Here is an 18,214-nt window from a genome sequence, read left to right on the forward strand (position 1 = left end):
TTCTATAAAATATTTTCGTGTAGTGTGGAGTTTTATCTTTGACTAGTAAACATATTCTTGCGCAAATCTTAAAAATAGTGATTTTAAATGGACTATTTCGTGCAAAATTTCGTGAAATAGAGGAATTTAGCCCTATTTCGTGCAAAACGAGAAAAATGGCAAATTTTGTGGAATTTCGCGACGCATAAACGGTTTGTAACACAATAAAAATAACATAAATTGTTGGTATGTTGACCCTATATGCTTGTATAAAAATTTCGTGAATATACCATTTGCGAAATAAAAGGGTCCCTATCTATGATTATTGCTTTTGTTTAGCTATTTTCTTAAGATTTTGTTCGTGTTGCTTTTGTAAAATTTCTAGGGCTTGGCAGTTTAAACTAGAATTAAATACTTGCAGCCCTTGATACAATGAACAAAAAACGTAAGGCGTCAACAGATCGGGCTCCGTTTAAGCAGAAGTATAAACTAGAATGGGAAAACCAACTAGAATGGATAAAGCCAGGGAGCAGCGTTTACCAAGCTAAGTGCACAGTGTGTAATTCTATGCTCAACATCTGCAACGTCACAGAAATACTGAATGTCACAAAAGAAATCAAAGGGGCATAGAACAGAATTCCTCGCTGTCCAGTTTTGTATTGAAGGAAAATATTGGTGTGATTGGTGCTGAATTACAATGGGCAAATTTTGTTAGTGAAAACAACCTGCCAGTAAGTTTAAGTGATAACTTTGCTAAATTAGTGCCAAATATGTTCCCAAACAGTGACATACCAAAAACTATCATTGTGGTTGCACATAAATGGGTATGATTATTCAGCAGGCATTAGCCTCTTGTGAAGAAGACATTGTGAATACAATGAGAACTTCACTATTTACTTTTTTAATTGATGAGTCTAATGACATAACAGTTCACAAACAAATGATTATCTTGGTAAGATTTTTCACAGATTGGCAAATAGAAACACGGTTCTATAAAGTGGTGGCTATTGAAGGCAAAGCAACTGGTGAAAATCTGTTAACATAGATGAAATACCTTGGAAGAACTGTCTAAGCATGTCTTCAAATGATGCAAAGACAATGGTTGGGGAGTTCAATTCTGTGCTTTCCAGAGTAAGGGGATAGCAAGATAACATGATTTCTACGTTGCACATCTGGCTGCATCACATGCATGTGCTGAACTACCTAATATGTGCGAGCAGTTGTCACGAGATAATTATTCTTTCTTCAAAACATCTGGTAAATGCCAAGATGAATTTAGACATGTACAACAGATTTTGGAGTTAAATCAAAATAAAACATAAGATTTTGCGGCCTGATGGCTGGCCATGCTTCAGTGTGTGAATTGTCTACTTGAGCAATGGCCAGCTTTGACAGAGTATTATGTGTACTGCTGCTGCAAACAATTGCCAGTTTCGTTCAGTTTGGTGTTGTACAGAAAAGTAATCTGACCTCAATCAATTTTGAACGACAAAACCAACTGTCTGATGATTCTCTATTCATTGGTCATTCAGCTCGTACTTTCCTAGCAGAAAGCAAAATATCCTCTTCCGAACAAGTGGAATTTTTCAACAACATAAGGAAGTTTTATGAAACTGGAACCAAAGAGCTGTATCGCCTTCTGCTGCCGCTACATGATCATGTTCTTCAAAACCTAGACGTTTTCGACCCAGCCAAGAAAGAGTGTGGAGAATGGGTGAAGGTGGAAAATCTGGCCAAAGCTTTTCCAAATGTCATTTCTAATGATGATCATGATTCCTTGAATGCTGAGTATTTTGTTTATTCACTTGTGAATTTATCTGCACCAGACATTCTGCCTACAGATCCTATTGATGTTTTTTGGCACAAAGTATCCAAGTATGAGAAAAATGGCAAACCACTCTGTTAGTTGGCACAGGCAAGGTTGATTCTCCCTCACAGTAATGCGAGTGTAGAGAGAGCATTCAGCCAATTGAAACTCATCAAAACAGCACATCGGTCATCACTGCAGTCACCAATACTAAATGCTTTGATGCAAGTATCTCCTAGGAAGAAAAAGAGTGAATTCTAGCCCACTCTTCAGATGAGAAAGAAAGCAAGAAATCTCAAATAGTGATTTAGTTGGTTTGTGAAAGACAGCATTTATTTCATTTAAGTATAGCAGTCCACAACCGCCATGTATTAATCAGCAACGTAAACATAAACAAGCCAGTTTCATGACCAAAAACTATTTATTGGTTAGAAATAACTTTATGGATTTTTGTATTGTTTCAAGAGTTTGCTTTATAAATGTGTGTATTTTAATTCAGCAATTTTTAGTTTACCAGTCTTTTAGTTACATAAGGCGAATACATTTTTGGTAAGTTTCCTGGTTAAAATTTTGGTGTATGGTTATTTTATTTAGTTTGCAAGGATTTTACAGGATATCAGTTTTAAGTTACTAGGATTTTGTACTGGATTTCGAATTTGTAAGTTTCCAGGATTTTACAGGATTTTTTAGGGCTGAGACCAGGATTTATGTTAGAAACCAGTGGCAGCCCTGTAATAGCACGAGATCCCACCGTGTGATTTCTACGTCCATCTGTTTTTTTTTAATCAAAATACAAATTTTATAGATAATTGTTAATAGAAAAATACGGTTCTGCCGGGTGGCCTATCAAAATATGGCCGCAAGTATTTTTGATTCATTTTTTTTATTAATTAATTTTTTAAAACTATTTTGTTTATTTGTTGTAAAAATATTTTATAATTAATTTCAAAGAGAAGTATGTAAAGAATGAAAAAAAGTTTGGGTTGCCGCTTCTCATTTGGCCACAACCTTTTGTCGACCAGTGTAAACAGGTATAACTTTGTTAAATTTATACTTTCATAAAATATTTTAATGAAACATATATCAAATTAAAGCTAATTTTTTTTACACATATGTAAAATTGCTCTTAAATAGGGGTTGCCAAATGTTAAAGTAACAAAAGAGCGAGGAAGAGTTAGCTCACCACACCATCCATCAGACAAGGATGCAGTCTGCTAGCTGTTCGTCATCGTAAATAATTAGTCATGATTAGGAATCCTGAAAAACTTGAATTAAAATTGATCAAAAGCATTGTTAAAATAAGGAAAAGTGGTTTAAAAAGTCAGTAATAAAATGTAAAAGCTATGCAATAAGTCAGTGTAAAAAGAATTATATTACTTTTAAAATTAATTCAGTATTAAATGTTCATTTTTGCATTCTATTCCCTTAAAAATTGTTTTTTGTACACTGTCAATTGAAACTGAAGAACTTTTGGTTATTCTAAAGACTACTCTTCTTCCCAAAAAAAAAATAATTTAATGGGCTTTCTTTAACTTCATTTTTTCAATCATTTTTTAAGATGGTGTTTTGAAACTTAAAAGTAATTTAACTGGTTTAAAAGTTGTTGGGTTAGGTACATTAAAATTACTATAGCATTGTGTGAATGGTTGGTTAGGTTGCTACATAAAAAATTTGGTAAATTGGTGTGAACAAATAGTTAGCTTAGCTGCATTAAAAAATATTTTAATACAGTAAGGGTGGTTGGTTAAGTTACCTAGTTATATTTTAAATTGGTAATTCATAATGTTGTTAAGTATTTTTAATGTGGCTAATGAATCTTAATCAACCAGTCAAACTATTTAAAGTATTTTATATGTTGCTAACCTAACGTAGTCAACCATTAACACTTTTTAAGTATTCTAAATTTAACTAACCAAACCTAATTATTTATTAAAAAGGTAAACTTTATAAAGAAATACAGCACCTTTTTAGAGAATGTTTGGAAAATGTGCTAGGAAATAAATGAAAAGTAGATTTGGTATTTTCATTCAGAAAAGAGGCTTTTCTTTAGAGTTACAGATTTAATACATATTGTATCATAAAGTTAACAATTATTTCTTGTCCTAAACTATAAAATTACAAAACATAAAATGTAAACAAACTTTGAGGATATGTTATTTCCTTATTATTTTTCACTTTGGTCCTGAAGATTTTCAGTAGAAGGTTTTCTCCACTGCAAAAAAAAAAATACTTTTTTGTGTCACATCAAGTAGTTGAATAATATAATATAAAATGCATAATAATTTAACTTGAAAACAATGCCATCACTCCTACTTTTAAACAGAACCAAAGATTTAATAAACTAGATGTATAACTCTGGATTGTAGGGACAGCACAAAGAGCATGGACATCGCGTTTCAGGCTTTCATAAATAGTATCGATTCATGCTTTGGTAGAGAACAAAATATCTTCAAGATATCAAAATACACTATTATGTAATTTGTTTCCTTTGTTACACAACAGCATGGCGTTTTCAGAAATGCCGTCGATCATCTAAATGTTTAAATTTCACACCTAAACTTCGTGTTTCATCAAAAATGTTTAAATTTCGCAAAACCTAAAACAAAAAGACATATTTTTGTTTTGCGTATTTTGCAGTTTACTGAATTTCAGGGTCCCTAGTCATGATCTATCTAACACCATGTTCACACCGCTTTAGCTTACTGGCATCCTTGCTGCTCAAAAACAAAATAATCAGACTTAAAAGTACTTAACTGTTGGTGGGAGTGTGTCAAATTATAAATAAATACATATAAATAAATAATCATACTGAATAAAGGTAAGTTTCAAGAGAAAATTGACTGGAAAATGTGTCTTAAATACTGACATAAAATAAATGGCTGCAATAAATAACCAAAATTGGTTAATGACTGATACTTAAAGTGTAAATGTGTAAATTTTGTCATTTGGCAAATGAGGCTGTATTTAAAAATTTTACTGCCTTCGTACAAATGAATTCATTTCACATGTTTCATTGTATTTTCCTATCCTGATGCAAAAGCTATCATTATATTACGGCTTATATAATAAATGAGAATAAATACATCCTAAGTAAAATACTAGAAATTTTTGGAATTTGTAAGTTTCAAACAATTTTTGTTTCATTCCCATTCCAATTAAAAAAATTTTATTTCTGCCTGTAATTTTCCCATTCTATTGGGATTTTTTGATTTCTGCTTGAAATTTGCCCAACCCAGAATTCCCTATCCCACTCAGTTTTAAAAGCAGTTGAACCATCAAAACTAATTTTAAATAATTACACATTCTTTTATTGATATTCATAAAGCATTATTGAATGCTATGTTGATGAAATTTCAATAGTTTTTCTCTTGCCATAAAGTGTTAAGTATTAAAAAATATTTTTATATTCTGCATAGTAATAGTAATTTTTTCATTTTTTATTATAATTTTTTTTATTTAATTTATTATATTATTTAGATTTAGGAGTATTTGGTTAGGTCATGATTGAAGAATAATGTATTATTGTATCTATTTTTGAATTTTAAAAGTTGTCTTTCTGTTTTTTGTGAAGTGTTTTTGAAGCATTCGGGCCCATTAAGTATTGCAAGCTAGCTCCAGGCACGACAGCGAACAGGCACAAAGGCTATGGCTTCATTGAGTACGAGACCCAGCAAGCAGCGCAGGAGGCTATTGCTTCAATGAACCTGTTTGACCTGGGAGGACAGTACTTGAGAGTTGGCCGTGCCATCACGCCTCCTAACGCCCTTCAAGTCAGCAAGGTAATGAAATATTGTGTGTAGTGACTGTCTGTTGAAAGATATATTTATTTTTTTGAATATAATAATTTTTTTCCAAACTGAAGAAAAACATTAGTGAAACTATTTATACAATATTAATTTTACATAGGACCACAAAAAATTGGTGTAAAGTGCAATGAAGTGTAAAACTGTAAAATAAGAGTCTTTATAGTGCATGAATCAGGTGTAGTGAAGATTATCAGAAGAGATCATTTATTTATATTGTAAAGTGTATTTACAGTCTTATTTCTTGAAATCTTCGTGTCAAAGAATTCAATAACTAAGCAGCTGTGATTTGAACATTAGCAAGAAAGATTTATATCAAGGTAGAGTTATTATTACAGTCAAACCTCTATCTATCGTTTTTCAGGGGACCAACAAAAAAATTCAGTAGATGCGGACATTCAATAGATGTGGACTTCACTCTAAGAATTTTTAAAAAATATTTCAACCTCAAAATTAGTGTCAGAAATATATCAGTTACTTGTCATTAAAGTTAAATCAGTTGAAAAATAAATAAAAATGGAAGTATTTTACTTAATTCAATTTACACTTGCAAAAAAAAAACATACGCACAATAAATCTACATGGAAATTAAAGTCTTTTTCAATATCCTGAAGTCTGAAAAATGTTTACTCATGTCATCAAATGTAGAGCTGTACTGAAGAAGCCGATTTTGCCAATATTTAGTTGAATCGGCATTTCTGCCGACTTCCGATACGCTTGTTAATTTTCGGCCGATATTACTGAAAACCGAGAGAGACTGCCATAACCTAAAAATCCACGATTACCCTTTTCGCTTTTCGTAGTAGTACTGCATTTTTTTCAGATCGCATTATTTCTTCGCAACATGTGCCAAACGTACATATAAAAATTTAACATCCTATTTTTCAATAATGTTCTTTATTTTTAATATGTCATAAATAAATACAGTAGAACCCTGTTATAATGAATCTGAAGGGAGTAGTTTATATGTTCACTATAGAGGGGAAACTTTATATCTGGGAAAACTTTTATATTGGCAATACATACTCAAAAGCATAATCTTAACTACACATAGGCCTAAGCCAAGAAAAGAACGAATGAAAATACTCAAAGCAACAGTTTTATGAGCAAATGCAGATATTATTTTTAATACACTACACATGTACAAACTTTCTATTAATGGTTCTTCGACATCGGCGTATTTTCCTTTTTTCAGGCGTTTAATACTCTGTGACGTATTCACAGCTTGAGAAAGAAGATTGTTCAGCTTGTTTAATATTGTATTTAATGTGGATGTTGCAATTCCCAGTTCCTTTGATATTAACACGTGCGGGACAGTGGGGTTGGAGTCTACCTTTTTAATAATGTCCACTTTATCTCGCACAGATAATGCCTTACGTTTTTTAACGCATTTTTCACCCTTTTTTATGTACGTATTTCTTATTGAAGCACATTTGCAGCTTAATAACACGAAATTCTTTTTACCGTCAAAAGTAAATAAACGAAAAATAACGAGTCTGGCGCATCAAAGATCACTACGTATCATTTAGTATCTCAGTTGCTAAAGCTGGAACGAACATTTCTTACTTTCTTAGGAAAAATTTAGTCCACAGAGTTCTATCTAGTGGTAGTCTTAAAAACCTTACTCGATCAAAATGTCCGAAACGTGAACGATAAAAATGAGACGTAAAAATATTGAATTTGCTGCTATAATGTACATACGTATTTGTGTGGCGGTAATTTATGTTTAATTTTGATAACTTATTAAATGTACACGCGTTCGCCCATTCTTTAACTATGCAGGGAAAACTATTTTTTATTTTCACCAAACTGAGCACCATTTCTGGCTACACGTAGCCTACCGAGGCCACTCGATTACGACTTGTTTATATTATGAACAGTGGACAATGGAGTAGCATATTGGGGAGAAAAACGTTAATGTGATCCAGAATAGACGTTTTGTGAAAATACTTGTAATTATATGAAAATATTTGAGATAAATGTGCATTATGTCGGCAAAATTTGTTCGTGGTACACGGGAAAACGTATCAACATTGACAAAAGTTGTGCGCTATATCCAATAAATTAATACATAACCTCACATCATTTTTCCGGGACCGAGACGGAAATTCACTATAAACGGGAATTCATTATAGGCGGGTTCACTATAAACGGGTTCTACTGTACATTACCGTCACGGTAAATGTACATCTCGGTTGTTACGGTAACTGTAGTGCAAATGTGGTAGCTATCGTGCTTCTGTAGTAATAATGGTATCGACAAAGAATCTTTAGTTCTTTTTATGGTAATTATCTTAGGATAACAATTGGGTTTGTACTGTAGTTATGGTACATCATCCATATTTCTTCGTAAGTTGTTGTTCATTTGTCTTTCATTCATATTTACGTGCTCCATTACTTGGCTGCAGATTTAACTTTATTTTTACTACTGTATACTATCGTTACTGTTTTTATGACGGTTTCTTTCTAAGAAATGGTTATTTCTGCAAAATCTGTATGGTTAAACGATCATCTATTATAATTTATAGTGACGGGACCACATATTTTGTACGATCAATGCGGACAAAACGATAATTCGAACATCGGTACAAGCGGACTTTTTTAACCTTAGTTGTATGGCAATTTTGCCGGGACCGTAGAAAATATACGATAAACACGGACAATCGATACATGTGAGTTCGATAGATAGAGGTTTGACTGTAGTTCTCATTAGAAGTAATAATTGTCACTTGTGGGACGATGTGGTAAATAGCTGTCTCCTATGCCAGAACCCTTCGAGCTCTGCCAGTATCATGCCAACTGCGGCAGCCGTTGCTGCTGCTGCAGCCACTGCCAAGATTCAAGCCATGGATGCTGTAGCCAGCAACGCAGTGGCTCTTGGTAAGATTTTAACATATTGTATTTCCTTTTACAGTTCTTTTTACAGATCCCTTCTCCATTTGTACGCCTACTGCCCTATAGAATGAACAGTTAATTTATTTCTGCATTTTTAAAGACAATATGGATAGTGAATGCCGTGTTTTATGACACAATTCTGGTACATTTAAATTAAAATCACGTTTGGAAAGTAGGGTGCAACTTTTATGCGAAAAAAGCATTTTTGTTAAGTTAGAGTTATTCATAAAAACAAAACCTATTGCATGGAAAGTACGTTTATTTGCTAAAAACTTGAAAAAAAATATGTGTGTGTTATACTGTAAATATATCTGAAATTATTTAAGTTGAAAAATTTTACTTGAACCTACTCATTACTGAATACCCTAAACAAATAGGTTACATATATTTATATGACAATACTTTTGATTTAGACACTGATTATTAGTTCGTTCCCATAAACTAATCTGGAAAACTATTAATCCCTTTAACAAAATCGAGGACGCACCACAACGCCGAAATGCCAAATTGATTACGACAGAAAACTGCTGTGTACCTCAACGCCGAAATACACTAACGCCGAAAAATGTCATTACAGGGCTGCCACAAAGGTTAGGTTAGACTAGATTAGGTTAGACTAGGATAGGATAGGATAGGCTAGGCTAGGTTAAGTTAGGTTAGATAAGGTTAGGTTAGGTTTGATTGTGGTATTTCGGCATTAAGGTACATTTAAGAAACACACACAAATTCATTCAGTTGTTATTTCGTCATTGTGGTCAATTTTGACATTCGGCGTTATGGTATTTCGGCTTTGTGGTCAATTTTGACATTCAGCGTTATGGTATTTCCGCTTTGTGGTAACGACCCAACAAAATCTATAAAAACTGTTGAACTAATCATCATCGTCACACGAAAATGAATGTTTGTTTACATTTTTCCGCTTTTTGGCGCGATTAAAATGCTTGTGCCTGGTTCACCCGATAATCTGCTTGATACTACGGCTGACGTGATATGGCCACTCACGTAAAGCTGTTCCAAACACTGTTCGCCCAATAATCTGCTTGCTTTTGTATTTATCCGGTGTCGCTGTTCCAAGCTGATGTCAGTGCCCCGAGTGGTGTGCGTAGGCTTTAAAACTTCGCCTGTTTGTCTTATCTATCCAAACATTATGCCGGAAAGGAAAATAAACGCCGTAGTTTTGCGTATTTTTACAGTATATTTTTGGGTTCAACATTATAATGTGAGCGTGTGTAAGCTTTTGTTTGCTTTAGTGCATTTATGATTAATGTTCAGTGGCTGCCATGTTGCGGTGTTTGTTTACCAGTGACGAGACAAGTCTTTTACCCAGTATTTAAATTTCGCGTAAAAACACTGCGATTTTGCGTTTTAATACAAAATTTTGTGTAAAAACGCTGTGTTATGGCGATTTCGCGTAAAAACTGTATTTAACAGTGATTTCGCGTTTATCGTCGTTTAATCGCTATCGCGAAAAGAACAGGCCCCTAATCATGGTTAGTATGTACTACGATGATAGTTTTGGTTCTCATTCTGGTCATGGTATCAATTTTCAAGGTAAAGTTGAACGAAATTGGTTTTTGTTTCAGGACTTATTATTAATTTAAATTGTTTGGCTTTATTTTCTAAACTTTCCTTTTTAATTACCTGGCACCTTGGTGTCAGGTTACTGGTTTTAGTTGGGATTGTGAAGTGGTGGGTTTGTAAGTCGTGTTGAATATATAAACATGCCATTTATTACTGTATCTGTAGTGTGATTGAAAATTGAGAGTTACTGAGAACAGATTTTTTTTTTTTAACTAAGAACTAGGTGAAAGAGTAGATCCAATACATTGGAGTAAATCCCTGTTAATAAGTTTCTCAATGCACTTGGATATTTAGACTTATGAACAGAAAAAACTTATTAAAAGAGTACAAAATTTTTTTATAAGTAAAGTTTTAAATTTATTTAACTTAATATTTTAGGAATTTTCTTAGGTACTGTATTAGGTATTGTGTAATACATTTTTGGATTGAAAATATGAGTGTGATATTATTATATTATTCATTAGCTTTACGACCAAGGACTGAGAACCAGCCATGACAAAGTGTAGGGTGGTTGTGAATGCATCATGGGCATGGGTGGTGTTTGTTGCAGGACTATCCAAGCTGAGCTCCGCCGGAGTGGCTCAAGCAGCTGTGCCCCTGCTGAATGCCATCCCCTCCCTGCCCACCGTCATCCCCACCATACCTCTGCAGTCGTTGCCTTCCCTCCCGGCCCTGCAGACCTTGGCTCCGGTGGGCATGGCTCACCCTGGCATCATCCCCACCGCCATTCCCGCGGCAGCCCTCATCCAGCCCCCGGGCGTAGCCATCCCACAGTTGAGGGGTGCTGCCCCTGTCACCACGTCCTTCGCAGGTAACTGTCTAAATGAGTTTTCATTAATGAGATATGTCTCGTATTCAGTACTATGGTAAGAATACCAGCTATATAGTCTTTTTAGAAGTATTTGTGCATTTGCATGTACAATCTTAGTTTACATAGTTTCTTGCTTTTTAAATGTTTCTGATGATTTTTATTTTTTTTACCCAGGTCCTTTGTTTGAAAACAGGCTGATGTAGTAGTTTGCCAGTTACGTAATAATTACAGACCGAGTTTAGTCGTAGTGCTGTTGGCATGTTGCATGATTGGCTGATGTTTTTCTGCGTAATTTTGTAATTTGTTGTAAATTACATCACATGGGCTTCTTTGTATTTCTCGGAAGAAAGGGGTGGCCAATGGAGTCGCTCAGTATCTGCACAAAGTACTGGTAGATCATGTGTTGGGCAGTGGTTTACTAGTAATATATTAATGTGTGAATATAGAATTTCACAGCTGTGGTACCAGTTACACCGGTCTTGAAACCTTTTCAAAACCTTTTAATGAGAATATGTTAGACCAGCGGTTCCCAGATTATTTTGGCCAGGGAACCTTATGTTTTAACTTTTCTTTGGGTGAACCCTAACTTCTTCAAAGAAAGTTATTGGACAATATAGTGCCTGCTTTATATGAAAATTCATCCTGACTCACGGAACCTCTGTGACTTTGCCACGGAACCCCAGTGTTCCGTAGGACACCTTATGGGAACAGCTGCGTTGGACCACATCATTAGTAGCAGTGATCGAATAACTGTGTCTGTGTTCCGAAGACAAGTCCTTTGGCTCGTACCATGAGTTGTAAGCAACCCCTGGATTTTCTTGGAAACAGTAATCAATTTCCAACCTTCGGTAACCTCGAACAGTAAATTTTTTTTTGGAGTCATTGCACAAGTGCAGATATTTTGTGTGACCTGTTTGTATTTTCTAACTGTGTTTGTTTTCATGTTCGGGAAATGGCGGTCATGGAGACTTGTGAATTTCATAAAGAATAAAAAAAAAAAACTGAAAATCAGTTTGTATCCAAGAGACATTACTCCAGTAATCAATCGACAGTAACATTTCTTTTGGAACTTCAATATTTTTTCAACACCCACAATTTTCATCTATTCAGAGGTCTGAAATGTAACAGTTGATGGTATTTGAGGAACTGGCCCATTTCTACAATAAAGTTAAGGTTTACTGTACTGTGTTTAGTTTTAATGTTTTAATGTTATAAATGTTTCATGCAGATATTGCTTGTTGCAGGTGCTCCCATGGCTGTACTACCGCCTCCGGGTGTGATGGCTCCCACAGTTGTTGGCCAGCCCCACATGGGACCAGCCCTGGCTCAGCCAGATGCACTTAGGAGAGCCCAGGAGCAAGCACAGGTGAATAGCAAGCCCTCTTACCAGAAGTGCCGTTCTTTCTTGAATGTAATACGTCATCAGTTCTGTGATGCATCCCTCTTTTGATCCTCAAGTTACCCAAAAATAAAATAAAAATTTACTTAAATATGCAGGGTGTACATCAATATTTAAGTAACATATTATTATTACTACTACTAAATTTTAAGTAGAGGCACTGGAAAATAGCGTTTATAAAGACTGTTCGTAGATTTTATATTTTGCTGTGTAGCATTTATATAGCTTTAATTTTAATAGACTAGAAAATTCTATTATTCATTATTTGATTATTCCATATTTTTGAAACGGTTTTGACAATTTTCTATATACACAATTCACGATAGCATTATTGTCCATATAATATAAAATTGCGCCTTAATAACATGTAACATAAAAGTTTAAATATCACATTTGTAAAGTACCTACATCAATTAACACTGAAAATAAAAATTTTCAACTGAGATGTTAAAATATCAATGCAATAAACAGTCAATGTTGTTCAAGTACAAACATAAGTGTCAAAAATCACTTTCACAAAACCGAATATCAAAAATAATTTTCACAGAGTTTTTAAATAAAATATAACTTTACCAAACACATATGCCACTAACAAAAATTAAATGACAGCATTGAGCATGTTTCAACAGTCTTTTCAGTCATGCTGGTTCTTCGATCTGTGACAATTAAATTATATTTGCTAGAAAAAAATGTTCACCATCAACACTGGTTAATAACCTTAATTTTATTGTGAATAGCAGCGCAATATTTTTGTTTCACAGATTGCCGTTGGTTTTTCGGGTTAGGAAATTAGGAAAACACTAGGTACGTTCAACAAATGAGTGACAAAAGCATAGAGCTACATTGCTGCCATCTTTTTTTTCCCGTTAAAGTGCTAACGAATTTGACTGAAGTAGAGTTTTGTAAATTTTTTTTGTAGTTGCCAAATATAAGCTGCGTGTGTTGTAAACTTAAATTAATGCATTTTTATATTTTAGTTGTCATTTAACAGTAAATAATTTGATTACTTGTGTTAATATCACACACGCACACACACGTTGGCAAACATGGCTGCTTCAATGTTTTCACTTTCTTTCCCATGAAAATATTCATGCACGTAAATAAACGTCTCTCTTTAATCGTTTACATTTGTTTGGGTCGTACGTTAAGTTTGCCGTTAACAAAGTTTCCGCGCGAGCCTATGCGTATTTAAATTGTGTTTTGTGTTATTTACAAGATTCATAGATTGTGTATTACATCTAAAAACGGGAGTGTAGCGTTTATTCGTTGGTATACCATTTTGTCGCTTTTATTCGCGCCTATATCGTTTTTACAATTTTTCAGTGCCTCTAATTATTAGATGCCAATTTACAGTTGAAGAAAACTAATTTGATAGGCATAAAATGCATAAACCCAAATACTAATAACAATAACTCAGAACAAAAGACAAACAAGGACAGCATAACCAAAGATCAATACAACAATGATAAAGTAAAAATTATAAATAAAAATAGATGACTATACCATTAATGCCAAATAAAGGAAATAATATTTAAAACACACACACACATATTACCAATAAAGTAATATAAATATAAAGTTCATAAAATGCTATAAATCTAAAGTACTGTAAAGTTAAATGAATAAGTTAGTAGAAACAACAGAAATAATGAAGATAATGCTTATTCAGTTTATTTACCAGGTTTTCTAATTTATTTATCTTATTTATAAATTAAATATAGACCAAATCATTCCTTTTGTAAAGTGTGCACAAGGTAGTTTTTAGATGACTGTGAAACTGTGGAACTCTTTTGAAGTCCAGCGTTTAAAAATATTTTAGGGATGTGCGAATCCTTGATTTTCAGTTCGGTTCGAATCCGAATCAAATTCCTGGCAATATTTGATATATGAATCCGATTCCGAATATTAAGCACAGAATAATTAAAAATAACTGTATTAATTTAAAAATAATGTTTGTTCTCTTTTTTCTAACTGTAACTACTGGTAATTATTTCTTACACTGAGATTTAAATGTTTTAATTATATTAACTTAATTAATAGTAAACCCTCTAAATGATGAAATTCAAAACACGAAGCAAGTTTCAAATATCCTAGTGGTGCACCGATATGACTTTACCGATTACCGATTCGATTACCGATTATGAGAGCAATAATCGGCAGATACCGATTCAGTTACCGATTATAATGAAAAAAAATTTTTAAGAGTAATAATGCACACAAAAATTTTTATTCCCATGTGAATTTAATAACAAGATTAGGTAAAATTGAGAATACAGTTATAATAACAGTATAAAAATATATAAAATACACTATTAAGTCATTGCAAAGTGTAAATTAAATTAACTTCTATTTATATTTGGTATTGTAAACAACTTGAACTACAGTCTAATAATTGTAATTTACAGTGGGTAAGTTTTTGTTGCGGAAAACTAGCATTATTATCGACTATCACATAAGGTTGCATCGAGAAATTACCGTTTGACAATGTAAACATGTTGCTATATTTTGTTCACTTGAGTTTATAGAAAAAGGTTTCCACACTTCACTTTTTTTCTCCCTAGTCGCCATCTCACTATAATTATATAAAAATGACTCAAAACCAATTGTAGCACATGTGATTTTATTAATGTTGACTGAATGTATAAAACTATAATTACTTTTTCATTTATCACGTCACATACAAATAACACAACAGATAATGTTACCAAAGATGCCCATAACGAGTTTGTAAAACGCAGAGATAAACTCTAGAAGGTATCGGGACCACGATTTTGAACCGCTACTACGACTCGAAAAGATCGATTGTCGTAGAATACACTGCAACTGCTTGTGGTATTTTGATTGCGTGCCATTTATTTTACGTCTCTGGCTAAACGTATTGTACAAGGCCACTAAACAAAAGACAGAACAAAAGACGAAACGTAAATAAACGTGTAGGAAAAATATTTTTTTTTTGTTCGAGGCAATGAGATTTATTAAACTTAACGAAATATCTGTAATCAGGATATGGCGGAGTTAGATGAATTTTGTAATATATACAAATATTACCGTATTTCGTCCTAAAATGTGTAACAAAATATTACACGGTAAAAACCTACTTAATTACGCCGGGACGTAGATAATCGGCAAAGTAATCGTTAAGATAATCGCCGATTACGATTAATCGGTAAGTACCCATAATCGCCGATTACGATTCATCGGTATCCGCATCGGTGCACCACTAAAATATCCCCTACTTTGCCTATCTAATTCAATTGGCTTTCAGAAATTTCAGAATACTCTTTCTTGTGCAGCATTAAATGTTTCTTCATGCTTGAAGTACTACCAGGGGTGCATTTAAGCTCACGTGCACACGTTTTACACTTTGACTTAAAAGCTGAAGTTTCAGCGAAAGAATTCCAAACAAAGCTACGCCAACTAAGATGATTTCTAAGCCTGTGCGAATATCAGTTTTATAGTTTGAATTGAATTCAAATACCAAATTATTTTCGATTACGAATAGTAGGGGGAGCACGCCGGTTCTGTTACACTATAAAAATGGACAGGTGTTTGTCTGAGCATGTGGGGGGGCGTGGCACCACGTGGTCGGGTGGTCGTTGCCGGGAGCCACGTGGAGGGGTCCGCAGGGGGTTGTTGACGTCACGTGGAGGGGGGTGTGTGTATGTTTATGTATTATTTTTACAAGTATAAAAATGTGAGGGCGGGCGGCGGTTGGATTCGAACCTTCGTTTCTGGATCGTTAGTCCGTCACGCTAACCACAGGACCACGAGACCATGTTGGAGAAAATAATTTCAGATGTTGTATATATGCTTATAAATTATTTTTTTAAAGAGAAGGTATATTTTTTGTAGTGCTAAGCGGGAAATTTAATATATTTTGGTAAGGACTAAGGAATATATCAGGCCCAAAACCACCCTTCCGTGAATGACATGAACCAACCTCACCTCCCTCTGGACGTGTGCTGAATGTGTAGAGTGATATCAGCCATAGTCATGGAGTGTCTGTAATCACCGTACGTGTTCTTGTGCCTGCAGCAAAAACAGCAGGAAGAGCTGCAGAAAAAGTTGCTGGAAGAGACAGAGCCTCAGACGCTGCAGCAGCAGGAGAACATGTCCATCAAGGGGCAGAGTGCCCGTCACTTGGTCATGCAGAAGTTGATGAGAAAAGTTGAGGTGTGTTCATATTCACTCCTCTTGAGCTTACAATACATCATCTATCACCCACAGAGGTGCATTCTGTCATAAAAGTTGCGTGATGTTTTTGGTCTCACTGTTAGATCCCGAGAGCTGTGTATGTAGTAAACATGACAGTATAAAGCACCATGAACAGCATTCGGTTTTCAAGTTGCTGCCACACAGTTTGGTAGTTATAATGGAAAAACACAATATTACAATTTCAGTAACACTTGTGTAAGATGTACCCGACGAATACTATTCTGCAAAAATGAAAAGTGGACATTTTAAGATGCTTCAACATTCACATCTCTTACTCAGAAACTGAAAATTTCACGTTCAATTTTAAACAGTTGTGAATAACTTGCAAGATTGGATGGATTAATTTTTTTCACTATGTGAGATTAAGTTCTCATTAATATTTAAAAATGTAAACATCTTTGAAATTTTATTTAGAGTGTTGTAAATTTGCATATTGTGTCCTTTATAGTGAGACAATAAAAAATCATTTTAACACTTTCCCCCTTTTAAGTTTTCCTGGTTTTTTTCTTCCTTCATCAAAATTTGTGTCAAGGTCCCTTGAAAGTGGTTAATACGAGGTTCTACTGTATTTACTTTTTCTTTCCCTATGTATTTTTTTACATGAGGAAAATATTTTTTTGTGGAATTCTAATTTTATTTTTATTCAAGATTAAATTTGTATTTGTATTTAAAATTTAACTAAAAGAAACAACAGTACTTTATATGTACATTTGATATTTAATTTACTGTTAAACATTTTGTAAAGTGTTTTCCCAGAACACATTTTATATGTTTCTAAACATTTAAGAATAACACTTTTCTAATACAAGACACATGGTAAATCATAGATCTGTATCAGCACGGAAATTTAAAAAAGCAATTATTTGGATATTAATTTCTTTCTTTTAGATTCCTAATAGATAGTATCAATGTATGGGGCTAACATAATAATGTGCTGGTGTAACAACAAGAAAGTTTTTCATCTAATATATTTTTGTATTTTAGTATTTATTTTAATAATGGTCTAGCTTTTTGTTTATTTCAAATGTTAATACAAATTTTACAACAGAATTTATGATATTTTTTAGTACTTCACATGACAGGTATTGTTATTTTTGAAATAGACAAAATTTTTGTTAATCACATATTTTTAATGATATGTAGAAATTATTATTTTTTTTTTGCGTGAATATAGTAGGTTGCTTAAAATAAAAAGATGGCACCCAGGTTTGCCCTTAAGAAGTCACAAAAATAATTTTATGCGTGGTTATTATTTAATTTCTATTGAATAGAGTTACACCTTGGCTCAAATTGTGTTTATCATCATTAAAAATTTTAAAAAAGTATTATTATTTATTAATTCCAGTATATTATAAAAATAAAATAAATTTTAGCCATGCTAAGAAATATATTTGCAATTCTATTTAACTTTAAAAATATTTTATACATTCAATTTGATATTTGCTCCACTGTTGGAGCCTTGTGCTGTTGGTGTGGCATGTTACAAATTAAATAAATAAATAAATAAAAAGTTGGTATTTACACAGGTCTATATATGTGTAATAGGCAATTTATTCTAATTACTAATTAATCATTACCAACCATTATTCTACCCTCATCTGTTTCAGAATGTGTCTTTAAAGTCTAAAGCACTTAACTAAATATTAGTCCTGGATAGGGGTCTGAGAGTATTCAAGAAATATTTGATATTTCTAAAAAAAATTATCTTTGATTTGGTATTTCATG

General features: G+C 33.4%; 1 protein-coding gene across 4 annotated transcripts in view; it reads left to right on the top strand.

Moving 5' to 3' along the window:
- Nucleotides 1–18,214, top strand: part of LOC134530408 (poly(U)-binding-splicing factor half pint) — an 89,774-nt gene that overhangs the window by 61,583 nt on the left and 9,977 nt on the right. For all 4 annotated transcript variants that reach the window (XM_063365204.1, XM_063365203.1, XM_063365205.1 and 1 more), the window contains exons 8-12: nt 5,358–5,565; nt 8,357–8,468; nt 10,615–10,875; nt 12,120–12,241; nt 16,310–16,447. In XM_063365204.1, coding sequence (XP_063221274.1) covers nt 5,358–5,565; nt 8,357–8,468; nt 10,615–10,875; nt 12,120–12,241; nt 16,310–16,447 — 841 coding nt within the window. The remainder of the gene's footprint in view (nt 1–5,357; nt 5,566–8,356; nt 8,469–10,614; nt 10,876–12,119; nt 12,242–16,309; nt 16,448–18,214) is intronic.

This window comes from Bacillus rossius, chromosome 3 (genome assembly GCF_032445375.1).
Source record: "Bacillus rossius redtenbacheri isolate Brsri chromosome 3, Brsri_v3, whole genome shotgun sequence".
Taxonomy (NCBI): domain Eukaryota; kingdom Metazoa; phylum Arthropoda; class Insecta; order Phasmatodea; family Bacillidae; genus Bacillus; species Bacillus rossius.